The following is a 16855-nucleotide window of genomic DNA, read 5'->3' as shown; positions in this document are numbered from 1 at the left end:
GACCAGCGTGTCCCAACCTAAAGAATCTAAAAAAAATAAATCTCCTAAAGAATAACGCACGCGACAGGTTCTTCTTCACTTCCCGACTCGATTCCAACCCCTGAAATTAGGGTTTTATCATTTTCTCTCTAGCTTAGACCACCCAGCCACTACCTCGCAAGGTTAATCCAAATCTTTCTCTCTTTCTCGCTCTATCTAAGAAACCAAGAATGGAGGTGAAAGAAGAAGAGAGCTCAGGGACTCCATTGGATCTGTTTTTGAAGATTGGTCTCGATGAGAGAACTGCTCGTAATACCATTGCTAACAACAAGGTTACCAACAATCTAACTGCTGTTATCCACGAGGTATTCAATTTCTTCTCCTTCTTTTCTATTTTTTAGGAAAGAAGAATTTCTATTATTGATTGCGAACTCTGCATGTACTGGATTTATGTTTGCTTGCCTAGAAATTGAGTGATGCCATGGCGGCCGAGAATGTGAATATTGTTTCTGATATGACCGAGAGCTTTATTGAAAGAGAAGCAATGGCAAATCTCTGTTTAGTGTGTTTTTCTTTTTTGTTTTTTCAAGGTTCTAAATCGTGGAAAGGTTGAATTTCTTTCTGGTAAAATTGGTTATCGTTTCCTTTTTCTACAATCTCTGTTTTGAACATTTTTTCCTGTGCGTTTTTTCTTTTGTTTTGTCAGGCTGGTGTCACCGAGGGATGTAACCGAACGATTGGAAATCTCCTTTACATGGTAAGATTAGATAATTTGACGCATGCTAGTTGCACGGTGTAGTGGAAGTAGAAACTGCTGTCCTCACTACAACTCGGTGGAATTTTTAGTTTCCTTGTGGTGGTTAATGGTTATGCCTTCATTCATTCTTGTTTTCTCCTTTCCAAAATAAAATTTGGTTGTCTGAGCGCCATGGATTTGATTTCAATAAAAAATCCTAAACCACAGGGATTGTATATTCTCTGTATTGTTCTAATGTGAAATACGGTTGCTTCCCATTTGCTTAATAGGTTGCTACAAAGTACCCAGCGAATGCCCTCATTCATCGCCCTACTTTGCTGGGATACATCGTCTCCACGAAGGTTTGGACTGCAATATCCTTGATCCTTGATTTTGTATACTGTCACTTTGGGTTATGCTGTTTCACCTTTTATGGAGACAGTAGTTTTCCTTGGCATAACTAGTTAATTTCTGCTATGTTTTTCTTTTCTTTAGTGCCTGCAAATCTTGTTTGAAGGAATTGGGTAGATTCTTATTGCCTAGCTAAGCGTGTTTTTTTTTGGCAGATTAAAACCCCAGCCCAGCTAGAAGCTGCATTTTCATTTTTATCCAGCACTGCTTCAGAGAGTTTTGAGTTGAAGGAGTTTGAAGAAGCTTGTGGTGTTGGTAAGTTATCCTTGTCATCATATGCACTAGGATCATGCTATTTTGTTATCATTGCATTTGTATTTCTTGGCGTGCCTGTTTGTTCTACTTATATTTCATCCTTATTTCTTCATCTTTTAAAATGGTTGACTCACTCGGAGTGGTTTTGCACTATTAGTTGATTAATTTCCTCTTTGCAGTAGTGAAAATTGATAGCTTTATTACTTGCAAGCAGGGGTTGAAGTCTCTGAAGAAGATATTGAACAGACAGTTAACGAAGTATTTAAACAGAACAAGGGATTGATATTGGAGCTCCGTTATCGAATAAATGGTCAGTTAATTTAAGTTACTTCTCTATGTTGTGTTTACTTAGTTATCTACTTTTCTTTGGGTTGGGATGCTGTTGGTATTTCCTTAGTTCTTGCTTCTCGTTCAATTTAGGGTTTTACCACAGCCTTTCTTTACCTTTTCTGCTTTCTAGTTGGTGCACTCTCTTGATGGAAAATTATGTTTTCAGTGTTAAAGATTACATTTCGTTGTATATGTTTTGTCAATGATGTTCATTGGATCTCATTTTTTGTAAGACTCCTTTGACATTTCATTGCCACTTGCTGATTTTATTGTTTCAATCTGACTTGTATACTTCTGTTTTATAGTAGGAGATCTATTTGGGCATGTCCGCAAGAGGCTTCCATGGGCTGATCCAAAGATTGTCAAAGTAAGTGCTTATTTGTTTTCAAATGAATTTATTGCGATGTCAGTTTCTCTGGTAGAGGTTTCGCTAATTTATAAAAAAGAGTTAATAACAGTTGTTGAAAGCTCGCTGCCAGGAACAGACACATGCATAGGTACAAGTCACTAGACCCCAGAACTAAAGTACTTTTGAGTCCTTAGGTTTTGGTGCTAATAGAGGTACATAATATTTAGCATATACTTAGGTTTTCAAGAGCTGCCAGGATGTATCATAATTGTTCAATTCTTATAGGTTAATGGTACAGCAGAAAACACCAGGGTTTTAAATTGTAATTGTGATCATGGTCATGGCATCGCGACAAGCAGGCTATTGTAGGCTTTGGTCATAGTATTCTGACATGTTATCTCTAATATGTGAATTTCTTTAATATTTTTACTGAAAAAGGACTGCAAGAATACTCCGTTGAGCAAATAACTTGTCATGAAAAATATGATGCTCCTCATAACAATTTAGCTTCAAATTTATGTGACCCACATCTTCTGCTTGCTCTTCTTTCAAGGATTAAGTCCAAAACTAAAACCCAAGCGGAAAAATAAAATAAAATTTGAAACTAAGAAAACCAATTTGTTTCTTTTAATATCTACACTAGGACAATTATGGCTGTGGTGTGAAATGAGGCACCATATTGCAAAATGGGATGGAATGTAATGGGTCCATGAAACATTTGAAGCCATGAGGTGAAACTAATTATTTTCTTGTACTAAAAAATTATTACCATATCATGCGTTTTGTTCCCTATTATGTGTTATAGCAACTCATATGAAATATGATGCTTTTAATTTCAGAGATTTGCCTTTGCTCAGGCACCTGCCTGCACTTTTCACCTTGAACCGGGTGTCCAATATTTCTGGAACCTGGTGCCTAGAATTTTAACAACACTGATTTATCAATTGCTGGAGTGTGTTATGCCATATTGACACATTTTTCTTTTCCTTGTCTGGGTTGTCAGAAACTCATAGATGCAAAATTATATGAATTGCTTGGTGAAAGGACTGCAGCAGATAATGAGAAGCCTTCGAAACAGAAAAAGGAAAAGCCTGCAAAAGTTGAGGTGAGTGAATTTCAAGCATGTTATATTTACCCATGCATCTGCCTCATTAAAGAGTTCTGATTGCTTTCCATTTTTGGTCCTGTGTATACTGTAATTGTGCAGGATAAAAAAGTTGCTGATGAAAATCCAGTACCACCATCAGAAGATCTTAATCCATTCTTGATATTTCCCAATCCTGAGGAAAATTTCAAGGTATCTGATTATGGGAATTCATGATTATCTGATTTTGATGTTAAACACGACTGTGTTTCATTTTCTAACCTTTCATGTTCTGCCTTTTATACCCTTTCTGGAGTTATTGACAACATTCTACTTTTTTTTTGTCAATGAAGTTTAAACTTTCTTATGTTTCATCAATTTCCAAAAGAAACAATGTTGTTTAGGAAATTTGTATATAGATCGTCCCCACTTGTAGTTTGCTTCCATGCTGGTGACATGATGATTATATGTTAGATAGTGAAAAGAAAAGGATGAGGATACCGGATGTGTGAAAATGTGTTGCACCAAATTCTATTAACCACCGTGTATTTGGGAAGGAAGTGGTAAATAAGACCAAGATTATGATATTAGCTTTTTTATAAATTGTTTGATTCATGCATCCTTCTGGGTTGAGTCAATAACTGCCACCATTACTTTGTATTTATCCATGCTGTACTTTAAAAGGAAGATGAAAACTCATATTCTTGTTCAGGATCACACTTTTTAAATCAAACATGTAGTGTGCATCATCTTTGCTGCAAATCTTCATCTCCCTATTTGACTTCTTGCCATATGCAGCTATGTAGAAGGTTTTAAATTACACGACAACACCTGATGAATTGGTCTAATTTACCAGGTGCATACTGAAGTATTCTTCAGTGATCGACCTGTTCTGCGATGCTGCAACACAAAGGAAGTGCTTGATAAGCATCTCAAAAGAACCAGTGGCAAAGTTTACACTCGCTTCCCCCCTGAGCCAAATGGATATCTACACATTGGTCATGCCAAGGTATTCCATTTGTTATGCATGTTATCTTATGGTTATTGATTAAGAAGAAACAATTACTGGGTTTGAGATTTATTATTTGTCTTGCCTTTTGAGCTACTCATTTTATAAACATCTCTCAGGCAATGTTTGTTAGCTTTGGCCTGGCAAAGGAACGAGGGGGATGCTGCTACCTTAGGTGAGGAGCTCTGTCGTTTCTTTCTTGATACATGGTTGCTATTGGCACATATATATCCAATGTTTATTTTCTAATCTTTCTAGAAATTCTAAGTACAGCTTTATCATGTTACCTGCTTTGTCAAACACGATGGTCTTAACAAAATAGTCTCCATCCTTTTAAGCTGAACATTTATGATGCAGTATCAATTATTTCCATAAACTTCCCAATTCATTTAATCAAGGATTTCATGTCATTTAAATCTCAATAATACATGTTCTCTAAAACCTTCATTCATCAAGAGCACACCTTCCTTTTCCTTTCAAATTACTACGTGCACATGCACACATGTTTCCCTGCTTGCTGGATCTCTGATGGCTCACGTGTTTGCAGTCATGCATGCATTTGCATGTGATAAAAGATGGGAATGAAGGAGCACGTGGTTTTAACCTCTGTCTAAAAGCAACCATACTTGATTGACCTTCACTTGTAGTCATGATAAATAAATGGCTGCTTTTCTTTATCATCTGCCATTGCTTCTAACTCTAATTTATCATTTTTATACTTTTAGGTATGATGATACAAACCCTGAAGCTGAAAAGAAAGAATACATCGATCATATTGAAGAGATTGTAGAATGGATGGGTTGGAAACCATTCAAGGTTATATAGTTTATTTGTTACTCGTTTTACTGTCTTTCTATATCTGGTTGATGTACCTCTTTGACATCTGATATCTGTTGGAGTTTTACAGATCACTTACACTAGTGATTATTTCCAAGAGCTTTATGAATTAGCAGTTGAGCTGATACGGAGGGGCCATGCCTACGTTGATCACCAGGTTGCTACTATTTTTTGAACTTTTGAATCAATATGAGATAGAGGAATAGAGGGACCCACTAATGCTTTAATTGATAATATCTAGTACCGTAGTTATGCTATTTGCAAGTTTTTATAGTATAGTGATTTAATTGAAATGGCTACTTTCTTGAGCTCAGTAGTTTCACCTTTCGATCATGGAATTTATATTTTTGAATTGATTAAATTCTTATTAAAAGAGGTAATTTGTGTAAATGCTGTTCCTAGACACCAGAAGAGATTAAAGAGTATAGAGAAAAGAAGATGGACAGTCCTTGGAGGGATAGACCTATAGCAGAATCTTTGAAACTTTTTGAAGAAATGAGACGGGGTATGATTGAAGAAGGCAAAGCGACACTCAGAATGAAACAAGACATGCGGAGTGATAATGGGAATATGTATGACCTCATTGCCTATCGAATCAAGGCAAGTATAATTGGATGAACATTATCAATTTCCAACTTGTTTGTTATCACATGTACTGGTCTGATTTTTTCTGTTGTTCAGTTTACTCCACATCCACATTCAGGAGACAAGTGGTGTATCTATCCTAGTTATGACTATGCTCACTGCATTGTGGATTCTCTTGAGGACGTCACACATTCGGTATGTTATTGTTTGTTTTATAGGCACCTGTTTGCTTTTGTTTCACTTTGCTAGGTAAATTTGAAGATTTTGATATCTTCATTTTTTAATCTGCTAGCTACCTGTCATGTTTTTGAATTCTTTATCTGAAACGTTAGAAAGGTTATGGTTTCACTAATTTCTATATTGATGTTTGTATAAAGTATTTTTTGTTTGTTTCCAATTTGCTTGAGATAATTTTGAAGTTGAATTTCCAATGCATGCCAAGATTGCAGTGCCTTCGAATTGGATGCCAATGGCTGGTGCATTACAAACTGTTACTTTCACTTTTCTTCCTGAGAGTCTGTTTGTAACCATCAGATGCATCTTGGTAGTGGCTTTTTAAAAATCTTGGCGAGATTGTAATGCATTTGAAATAACTTGATAGTTTTGATATGTGAGCAATTTTTGGTAAGGAATTTCATGACTAACAGTAATCTGAACTTTCTATTCTCACGCTAAGGCGTTCAGTTTCATATCAGGATAAGGAATTTCCTGACTAAAAATAATCCGAAGCTGTCATTCTCACACTAAGGCCTTCAATTTCACATCTTAATTAGCTTGAATCTTTTCTATTCAGGCGATCTCTTTAAGTTTGAATAATTATAACCAGTCAACTTCTGTATGCTTGTTTATGATTTTAGCAAGTCAGAGTGCTGTTTGGATCTTTTTTCATTCAACTTTATTTAATATCTTGGGCAGCTCTGCACTCTGGAATTTGAGACACGGCGTGCTTCATATTACTGGTTGTTACACGTATTGGATCTTTATCAGCCTTATGTATGGGAATACTCGCGACTGAATGTTACCAACACCGTGATGTCGAAGCGTAAGGTGAGCAACATATCGTTCAATTTTGTGGAATTCTTGTAATTTTATAATATGGTCTGTTTTATGATAAAACTAATCACCTTCAAGTTTTGCCGTTGTAGTTAAATTTCTTGGTTACAAACAAGCATGTTGATGGTTGGGATGACCCTCGACTGATGACACTAGCCGGTTTAAAACGGAGAGGTGTAACTTCAACTGCAATCAATGCTTTTGTCCGAGGAATTGGAATTACTAGAAGGTTGCAATCATTTATATTTAGACTATTAGTCAGAGATACCCAAGCTATTAGATTTGTTTTGCTAAAAAATTGCCATACATCTGCAGTGATTGTAGTACAATACGCTTGGAGCGGCTTGAGTATCACATAAGGGAAGAACTAAACAGAACAGCACCTCGTACAATGGTTGTGCTGCAGCCTCTGAAGGTGTGTATTTTGTATTTGCTCTTTCCTTCTGAACAATTTTCTACCAGCTTCCACCTCAGCATTTTTATCTTTCCAGGTAGTTGTTACCAACCTGGAATCTGGGTTGGTTATGGATCTTGATGCAAAAAAATGGCCCGATGCCTCAACAGAAGATTCTTCTGCTTTCTACAAGGTAGATATCACTTTCTGGCTGAAACCTGTTATGTACTTGGTTAAGATGTAAGTAGGTCTCATGGTTGGTGGGATTGAGTTTAAGCTCATCATTTGTTTTGAAACTGTCATCTCCAAGCTATATGAGTGCAAGTTTCACCTGGTGCAACTTTTACTAAGTTTAATCTGCATGCACTGACAAGGACTAGCTTGTGAAGGATGAGCTAGATCAGTTCAGGTGGCTGCCAAGAAATTTGTAATCTAATCTTAAACAGTTCCTTAAGATGGCAATTTACCTTGAAATAATTGTAAAATAGGCCGCACCAATGCTTTTATAAGTGCAATGACATATATAACACATTCTAATTACGTAAACAAAATTTCTCTTGATATTACGAGATTTTTATGTCTTTCATTGTTATTTGCTTTTGGCCATCCAAATGGAAAACTGTAGCAAACAGGAGAAAATGAAATTGACTTTGTAATTAGTCACTATTGATTGTTTTTAACTTTATCATTCCAATTGTTTGATATTCCAATTTTTATTTTATGTCATATCCTCTTCTCCAGGTTCCATTTTCCAGAGTAGTATACATTGAACAATCTGATTTTCGGATGAAAGACTCAAAGGACTACTATGGGCTTGCCCCTGGTAAATCTGTCCTGCTCAGGTATGCAAGAGTTTAGCACACTCCTTTCCCTTTCATAAAATTACCTCTCCAGATTTTGTGCTCAATATGCATTCCATTTTTAGAAAGTTGCCATAACATAGAAGGTGTTTTTTTATGGGCAGGTATGCATTCCCGATAAAGTGCACAGAAGTAGTCCTTGCTGACGATAACAAGTCTATTGTTGAGATCCGGGCTGAATATGATCCTTCCAAGAAGACAAAACCAAAGGTTTTTTTTTTCTTTCTTTTCATGGTGTAATCTGCTAATTGTTGTGAATCAAAATGATGTGACGGAGCCTGATTTCTTGAATTGCATTCTTTTGAGATATGTTAATTTTATTGCTGCATGTTGGTAACCTTTTGCTATACAACTTGTTTATACACAGGGAGTTATACACTGGGTTGCTGAACCTTCACGGGAAGTTGATCCACTAAGCGTCGAAGTTAGATTGTTTGATAAACTGTTTAATTCTGAGGTTGGCAGTTCTTTATTTTATGTGGATCTGTTAATATTCTTTCCCCAATCCCTGCCCCAGCAAGATAGAATGATATCTCACAAATTCTGTATTTATTGTCAGAATCCTGCAGAACATGAAGATTGGCTTTCAGATGTGAACCCGCAGTCCAAAGTGGTGATATCCGGTGCATATGCTGTACCATCACTTAGAGATGCTGCCATGGGGGATAGATTCCAGTTTGAACGCCTTGGTAAATTTTGGATCCTTCTTGGTTTTATATTGTTTGGATATCTTTCGATAGTGAAATATGTTGGCAGATGCTGCTGGTGGATTTTCTTTGGAGTCACTAAATTAGTGGAAATACTGCTTATTCACTGGTGTTAAAAAAATTCAACACAGCTCCATTTCATTTGATTTTTTCCAATCTAAATGGACACTGCGAACTGGTTTTTCTATGGTAGTTTTGTTTTTTACATCTATGCGTTAATGTTGTTCCTCTCAATCAATTTTTTTTGTTTTTTCAATTCACAATCTAGGCTACTTTGTGGTTGATAAGGACTCTACTCCTGAGAGGCTTGTCTTCAATCGGACTGTTACACTTCGAGACAGCTATGGTAAGAGTGGGAAGTAGTTTTAGGCTAAAGGAACACGGTTCTTGAAAGTGATGAGCAATTGAAGCAACAAAACCTTTGTTATATGTAAATGAAACATTCAAGTTAGTTATTTACCTGAAGTCATACGCTCCTTTTACTTGTGTTTAGTGAGGTATACTTCAATTTTTTACTTCTTATATGTGGAGAGCCATATTGGAAGTTTCAATGCTACCTTGTCTTTTTGTTAGACGCTTCCTTTTCCATGCATGGGGCGTGCTTGGTTAATCTGATGAGCATTGAACCTGGTGTCCTTAAACCAGTTTGTCTAGAGTTTGGGCTTCGAGAACATCCCAATAGTTTGTGCTTTATTTTGTGCAAGTTTTTTTTTTATATATAGTTAATGTGGCGGATGAAGTTTCACCCTTTTTGATTGGTATGTCAAAGCGTTGAATCATTATTTTCTATGAAACTTCTTGCCTGTTAATTAAATTATTGTGCTCATGTTGCGTGGGGGATGGGGAATGAATGTCCTAGGGCAATTCTGCAAAGTAGAGGTAACAGGAAGTCAGGGTTTGAGTCCTTGCCTTAGGAGAGGCGGGAATTCATGGGGGATAAAAAGCATTGTTTCTCCCCACAAAAAGTTTAAAAAGGAGTGTTTCTAAAGTAGTTTAATGTTTGGCCTTTTGCGGCACAGGAGCGGTTATAAAGTGGACAGTTCCCAACGAAGCTAATTTGTCTGATTTGCTGAACAACGTCAATTTTTCTAATCATGTATTTCTTTTCCTTCTGGAGAATAACGAGTAATGGCGTCATTATTAGAAGAATGGTGTTTGCTAGTTTGGTCATTTGACTTCTAGTCATGAGGTTCCAAGGCAAGGGAGGTTTGCGTGTGCTTGTTTCACCGAATGAAGTTTGAAATTGTGGTATCAGTCATGTTTGATATAGATTTTTATCTATGTTGAAATAAATCTCCTTTGCTCTACTTTTGAGAACCTGGCAGTAGGTGGTGCTGTGGTTGGTGTGTTTGGTCTGAAGAGACCTGTCTTGTCTCGTAGTTTAGGCGCGGGTTTTGTCTTCATGGCTTTGTTTTCTGGTTCAATAATTGCCGTTATCCTAGTGAGTTATATGGGCTCCCCAGACCAGAAGCTTTTACTGCCAAAACTTTGATGGCAACTAAATGAAGACACTGCTAGCTGCATCGGAATCCGAGGCGGGGAATTTTATGACAAAACTATAATTATAAGCAAAATGCCTCCTTCGAGATGCTATTAGAAATTGGTTTTCCCTAGCTTTGCAACGTGCATGCAAAGGACTGAGAACCTTGTTTCCTTTCAGTAAATTTCCTTCTGTCATATTCCGAGTTCTTTCAGCATCCACTCGGAATTGTCTTAAATCCTTTGCATCTTATCAGTAGGCTTCATCTCGGGGGAGTTCCGTGGTTAGCATTTTTTATGGGCATCTTCAAATCCGTTCTCCGACAAGAAGTCACAATACTGGCTTTTAACACGCTACAATCTCCTGTAGCTCGTGACAAGTTGCCTTTCAGTTCATTGGCCCTACCACCATTTGAAAAGCCCTTGGTTCATGCATCATAATATTGAAATTTGAGATTTCTGGTTGTGGGGGATAGGTGAAGTGCCCCCAAAATTTATCAAGGGCGAGGACCGATAAGGTAGGTTGGAACACTTGCCAGTCGAGGAAACAAAAGGCCCCAATCATATGAGATTTTAGTCTCCTGACGCTTGTGTTGACAATGAAAGGATTGATATGATTGAGAACGAAATCTTATTAGGCTTTCAGGATTCCCCACTCCTCACATGAAACCCAAAGCATTTCTTCTGAGCCACATGAAGGCTAGCTTTTCCAAGGATAACGATCTGATCTGACTTTGAAGCTTTAGATAGAATCATCAGAGCTACATCTTAGAATAAGATACTGACATGGCGGGCCTTAACAAGGGAGGAACATGATCTTGCAGCTTGATATACCAGCACGTGTAGAAGTAGAACAGTACTATAAAAGCATATGATTGCATCATCCTAACCGTTTATTCTCCACCCCCACCTCCCGCTAGATCCTTGGCTACATGCCCACCTCCACACAAGGAAAAGGCTAACATCTTTTCAAAATTCTGTCACTTCTGTGAAACAAGCCACCATGACGGTGTGGTAACATGGTTGAAGATATTCTTTTTGGAAATGATTTTTCGTTTGTGATTTTTGTATAAATAGATCAAAATATGATGAATTTTGAAGATAAGAAGCAATCCCAGCAGTATCTTAAATGTCTAGACATCCTTGCCCTCTTAATTAAGACGAGAGGAAAACCGACAAGCATTCCTTAAAATAGCAGAACGATGGTCTTACATGAATTAATAAAACAGTTGATGGGCCGAATCCACCGTGAACAGAGATGTTGTACATTTGTGAATCGTACAGTGGAAATGATGAGATATTACAGGCTATAAATTAGTAACAGCATGGGTTGATCTGAGATCAAACCATCAGCTCACAAATCGCAAGGAAATGCATTATCTAACCATATATTTAACATGTTATTTTGTCACTCGCTGCCCGTTATTTGGAGAGGACAGAGTGTAGGAGTTCTCGTGATTGTCTACGCCAGGTTGTTGTTTCTCGTGGCTTCAGCTTCTTCATATGGCTCCTGTCATAGCCTATCTAACCATGCATGCTATGACTCATGCGAAAATGAATTTATTTCTAACAATTGTTAAATATTTTCAATCATTATCAAATAATACTTTTAAATAACTTTACATATACATATTATGAACACATTCAAGAAACGTTATTTTACAGGTTCAAACTTCAAAAGTAAAAAGAAAAGGATAAGGAAAGTCAATTGTTTTTAATCGTAGGCCCAACTTTCGAAACAAAAACGTGCATATATTCTTAGTTGGTATGGAATAAGTTCTTCATCATTAGTTGTTTTTGCATCGAACTGTGTTTAGCCAAAACTCCTTTCTCGTATTCAATTTAATCATTATTATTTTTATTTATCCTTTACTTGATTTATTTATTTATTTATTTTTTTCTTCCAGCATTTTATTTAACTTTATATCCAATTTTAGCACTCTTTCATTTATTTATTTTTATCTTTGTTTTTATTTAATCCTTAATTATCTTATTTCATATATTTTTTTATATAAGATTTGATCTTTATTTTTTTTATTTTTTATAATTACAAATTTTACTTTGTTTTTTTTACTTCTATGAAATAATTTCTTTCTCATGATTTGGGCACCATTTATGAAGATTAGGCTAGTTTAAGTTTTTGTTTTCTTAATTCCTTTAAAAAAATCAATTATTTTTTAAATTTTATTATTTTATATTAAATTATTAAACCTTGATTTTTATGATTTATTTTATTTTTTTACGAGTTTATCCTCATCTCATATCCTTGGTTTAGGGTTAGTCAAATTAACCCGTCAATCAAGGTATTTTTTAATGTTTTTTGTGAAATTGATTTTTTTAACTTTATTTCTTGACCTTAAATTTTGGTCCTTGAGCTTTGTGATTCTTTTTCACTTTATTTTATATAGGGTTATCCCAAGGGTAATTTAATCAAGTTAACATGTTGCTCATGTATTTTTTTCACCCATTTTCTTATTGATTTGCATTTGATCTTTTTTTCTAGATTTGTTTTTTTTTTAAAACTTACTTTTCTAATCTTGATTTCATGTCGAGTTTGGTTGGTCAATAAAGATAACTCGGATTGACTCGAGTTTTTTTTTTGTTTTTTTCATCAAGTCTTGAGCTTTGATTTTTTTTTTTATGGGTTATTCTAATCTCATATCATGGATCGTGTAATGGTCAAGTTAAATTGAATTTACTCTATCATCATTCGAATAACCTTTTCTATGCTAGAAAAAATTTAACCTAGACCGTAGCAAAGCGCTGAGAAAAATATTATTCCCTACATCACTATTTACCAATGAATAAATCACTATTGATTACCAAAGTGATTTATCTTTTTTGTAATTCTTTTTTATCACACCCTTTAGGTCCGGTCCAAATTAATGGCCAATTAAAGCATATTTATTAAGAAATGATAAGATTCAAAAGTAAGGGACTAAGATTAAAAAAAATGGCAAAAAAGATGATTTTTTTAAACTTGAGGCTAAACATACACTTTGATCTTTCAACTTTTAAAATTATAAACTTTTGGTTCGTAACTATTTATAAAATTAAATGTTGATCCCAAACTTTATTTTATTTATTTTTTGGTCTTTTATTTAAAAAAAGAGAGAAAGTGATTAGATTCCAGTGTTAGAAAGAAAAAGTCTTGGTTGAAACTGATTTTGGCTATAAAAACGATTTATTTTGGTGTCAATAATTTTTTTTTATATAGGTAAAGTTTATATAAGGTGTTTTCTCCCATAAACTTGCTTAAAATGATAAATTTAAACCTGAAAAATATTTTTATTTAGAGTTAATTGGGGGTTATGGAATTGATTTTTGAATTGTTTGAGATTTTGAATGTGTTTTACAAGGTGTTTAAGGTGTTTTTTTAAGTTGAAATATAATTAAAAATGAACTTTCTTGATCTAAAACATACTAGTCTTTAACATTTAAAATCGAGACAATGCAAGCGATGTGTCACCTATTATTTTCTTTTAAATCATCAAGAATGAATGATAATTTTAAAAAAATTATAAATAAATAAATAAAACTCAGACATGTGGATAGTTCTGGGCTCACATACTTGATTTTTTTATATATAAAAAAGGCTAAGAACGTTTAAGTTTTTTTTTTTTTGAATGTCTAGGAATTTTATGTTTTTCCAACATGATGGATGAGGTTTCTTTTGTTTTTTTATTATAATTTTTTATTTTTTTATTTAATATTTAATTAATTATTAATTAAGAAACATATTTTTTTTTAGTTTGATTAGATAAGTACACGGCCACAAAAATTATATCAAACAAGATACGCATACAGGATCAAATATTAGAAACAAAAAGATAATCTACAAAGGTATGTTCTTACCAAAAGAAAAAAGACAAAAAAAGAGTAAGAAAATAAACAGTGGAAATTATTATTAATTTAAGATTAGACTTAATTAAAAGATACTTTTGTCTCTATCTTTGGAGAAAATTTCTTTATTATAACTCAATGTAGTACTGGGAAACTTTCATCTCATGCTAGTGCTCTTGCCAATAACTTTACATTTTGAAATGATGTGGATGAACACACCCTACTCTCTTTCAGTTACTTTCGTTAGAGATGCCACTTCCTCTTCGGATAACGACCAATAATTTCTAGGAGAGCAGCACTTCTTTCATTGATTTTCTGGGATTTTGACATCCCCACCACCCCTGCAACCCTTTTCTGTTCTAAGCCCTCCCTAGCAACCGTGAGTGTCCTGTACTGTATATGTTGAGATGTGACTCCACCTCTGATCTCATCCCCGTGTGGTCACTTCTATCCATCATTTCATCAAATCCATGACTGCTACACTACCACCTTTTCAGGCTTCTCTTCTTTCCGTTAGCATCGGAGGTCAAGAGCAATTGATTTGATATGCAAGTGCAGAGAATTCAGTCGTATAAGGAAAGTGAAAACATACAAGGAAGTCCTTAGAGAATGGTGGTATCAAAATGACCCATATAACAGTTCAGACGTGAATGTCGACGGTATATGAAATTCTACCGGAGGATATCATTATCATTAAAACTAAACAATAACTTAAAAAAACCAAAGATGATACACATAATCTTCATCAGAACCAAGCATCTGAGGCCTAAAATTAACATTAACTGCTACATTTACTGATCTTTCTAGACGTATATAGATAGGGGGCAAGATTATTACATCCTTCTACAGCTACGACAATGCTGGAGTTACTTATTTATTAACTATTCTATATCCAATGCGGACAAGTATTCAAGGCTGGGTCAGCATGATTAATAGAAAGGACCCTAAACTTGATAGCAGGGGCCGCCACCCCACCCTAGAATTAGATGCCTGTTTCTCTCAAGTCCCTAAAAACCCACATGTCATCCATATTCCATAAAGTATCTTCCATGCTGTCAAACACCCAATTGCCTTCAGCCACCTGACATTCCAGTGGTGAATTGTCATGAGTGCCCATACCAGCAGAAGCCACATTGAATCCATCGATGTCATAACTACTGCCCTCCTTATTGTATGTGTCACTCAGAATCAAGTTGTTGCAGACAGTATCACCAGGTAGAGGTGAACAAGATGGGTTTTCAAGAATTTCATAGGGCTGCTGTGGTATTGTGTTGGAATTTGTGGAAAGAAGATAGGGGCTTGTGACTGAGAATGAATTTTCACTGTCAGGATTTGAGTAGTGTGTAAATCTGCTTTCTGGAGGGCATAGCAATGTTGGCAAGGAATTATGAACTGGGGGATTGGATGATGTAGACCTGACTTCACGATCAGCTAGTGAATCAAGTGTTGTCAAGGAAGAAGAATAAGAAGCCTGCTCTATTTTCTGAATCAATCTTGGCATCCAGTAACTCCTAACAGCATCAAGAAACCTCTTGCTATTAGCTTCAATGTTAAGTTGGCGTGCCTCCTTCTGCACCTTTGTCCTCCAATAATTCTTGATTTCGTTGTCTGTTCTTCCAGGCAGATGTTGTGCAATCTTTGACCACCTAAGATTTTCAAAAGAAGAAAAAATTAGGATTTAGGAGTATAACACAATAAGTCCTGAACAGCACAGGCGTGTGTTACTGCATAAGATTTAACAGCAACTCTAGGCTTGAATTTGATGATCATGAGATTGTATTTATACCTGTTACCCCATTTGGAGTGCAGTTCAAGAATCAAAAGCTGTTCTTGTGGAGTAAGATTACCACGCTTGATGTCAGGTTTTAGGTAATTCAGCCATCTTAATCTGCAACTCTTTCCAGTTCTCTTCAGTCCTGCAAAATTAGAACATGATTAATTGAACAACTAAAACAGAAGAAATTACTCAATTTAACCTTTTGGAGCTGACGCACGGCTCATCACGAGGTCTTTAATTTACCTGCACCTCTTGCTAACATGTTCCAACGACCTTCACCATGAAGAGTAATGTAATGAGTGAGCAGCGTGTCTTCTTCAAGAGTCCATGGACCTCTTCTCAGCTCATTTTCTTCCTCTCTAGGGTTGCAAATCCTCTTTCGAACACCAAGCATTGATGCTCTCGTATTTTGTAGATAATATCGGCACGTATTGTGTGACAAAAAGAGAGAGACAGGGACGTTTTGTTCAAGGTCTAATTAGTGCGTTTGAGAAGTTGCACTAAAACAGAGAAGTGCCAGAAATTTACAGACCACTATAACAAGGTTCAAGCTATCTGATTGTGCCTTAGAGAGCATTAAACATTGAACTTCAATTGCACTTTCCCCCCACCCCCGCACTCTCTTGCCTTTATATACAAGTAAAGGGCATATAGTTTTTGGTGATGGGGTTGGTCATTTCTGATGAGTGACGTGCGATGGGTCATGAATAAAAACTGAACTTAGGGTTTCATAAAAATAAAAAATAAAAAATAAATGACTAAAAGCATTTAGTCCCACTTTTAAAGGGCATCATCTAGCACTACAGCAAAATACCAATGGTGAGATATTTCAATACCTTTGATTGACGTAAATAAATTTCAAAATTATTTTCCTTTAGACAAGAAATCAAAGCGGATGGATCCCATTTTCAAAATGGTTTGCTCTATTTCTTTCTTTTTTTATTAATTTCAAATCTTAAGAGTAGTATTTTCGATAGCTTATTTTTTGAAATGCTCTCATGAATATAAAATGCATGTTCCTGAAAGAAGAGAAAATATTTTCTTATTGCTGGACAAAAAAAAAAGCTAAATTATATATATATAAATCATTTTAATATATAATTTATATCATCCATCCTTCAAGTAAAAGCTTTTTAAACTTTAAATTTACATTATCTTTAAAGTTTT

General features: G+C 35.4%; 2 protein-coding genes across 3 annotated transcripts; one reads left to right on the top strand and one right to left on the bottom strand.

Annotated features, from left to right (window-relative positions):
- On the top strand, positions 1 to 9350 carry LOC105124114 (glutamine--tRNA ligase). Of its 2 annotated transcripts, none has more exons than XM_011023988.1 (23): positions 1 to 344; positions 686 to 736; positions 1006 to 1077; positions 1282 to 1381; positions 1596 to 1691; positions 2020 to 2078; positions 3064 to 3165; positions 3268 to 3357; positions 4001 to 4153; positions 4273 to 4328; positions 4879 to 4969; positions 5061 to 5147; positions 5393 to 5590; positions 5672 to 5770; positions 6491 to 6622; positions 6721 to 6857; positions 6944 to 7043; positions 7120 to 7215; positions 7764 to 7864; positions 7987 to 8092; positions 8250 to 8339; positions 8442 to 8571; positions 8858 to 9350. In XM_011023988.1, the coding sequence occupies exons 1-23, from the start codon at positions 210 to 212 to the stop codon at positions 8950 to 8952; spliced, it is 2376 nt and encodes a 791-aa protein (XP_011022290.1). In that variant the 5' UTR covers positions 1 to 209; the 3' UTR covers positions 8953 to 9350. The 2 variants fall into 2 exon arrangements, with proteins under 2 accessions (XP_011022290.1, XP_011022282.1); XM_011023980.1 differs by having other exon boundaries at positions 2017 to 2078.
- A 5208-nt stretch (positions 9351 to 14558) lies between these two features.
- LOC105124108 (transcription factor MYB108) lies at positions 14559 to 16299 on the bottom strand. Its single transcript, XM_011023974.1, has 3 exons — positions 15932 to 16299; positions 15698 to 15827; positions 14559 to 15557 (listed from the first exon to the last, which is right to left on the bottom strand). Exons 1-3 carry the CDS (start codon positions 16080 to 16082, stop codon positions 14894 to 14896), a joined length of 945 nt encoding a protein of 314 aa, XP_011022276.1. The 5' UTR covers positions 16083 to 16299; the 3' UTR covers positions 14559 to 14893.
- Between the last annotated feature and the right edge of the window lie 556 nt (positions 16300 to 16855).

The sequence above is a fragment of the Populus euphratica genome, unplaced genomic scaffold, assembly GCF_000495115.2.
Source record: "Populus euphratica unplaced genomic scaffold, PopEup_1.0 scaffold1.1, whole genome shotgun sequence".
Lineage (NCBI taxonomy): Eukaryota > Viridiplantae > Streptophyta > Magnoliopsida > Malpighiales > Salicaceae > Populus > Populus euphratica.
The sequence above is the reverse complement of the archived record's forward strand: the minus strand, read 5'-3'. Positions and strand labels throughout refer to the sequence as shown.

Bases quoted from the DNA above. Each gene is read 5' to 3' on its own strand.
- LOC105124108 (XM_011023974.1), bottom strand. From the start codon at position 16,082: ATGCTTGGTGTTCGAAAGAGGATTTGCAACCCTAGAGAGGAAGAAAAT. The intron at 15,828-15,931 runs GTAAATTAAAGA...CTAATTTTGCAG, and splicing joins CATGTTAGCAAGAGGTGCAG to GACTGAAGAGAACTGGAAAG. The intron at 15,558-15,697 runs GTATAAATACAA...TGAAAATCTTAG, and splicing joins CACTCCAAATGGGGTAACAG to GTGGTCAAAGATTGCACAAC.
- LOC105124114 (XM_011023980.1), top strand. From the start codon at position 210: ATGGAGGTGAAAGAAGAAGAGAGCTCAGGGACTCCATTGGATCTGTTT. The intron at 5,591-5,671 runs GCAAGTATAATT...TCTGTTGTTCAG, and splicing joins TCATTGCCTATCGAATCAAG to TTTACTCCACATCCACATTC. The intron at 6,858-6,943 runs GTTGCAATCATT...ATACATCTGCAG, and splicing joins GGAATTGGAATTACTAGAAG to TGATTGTAGTACAATACGCT.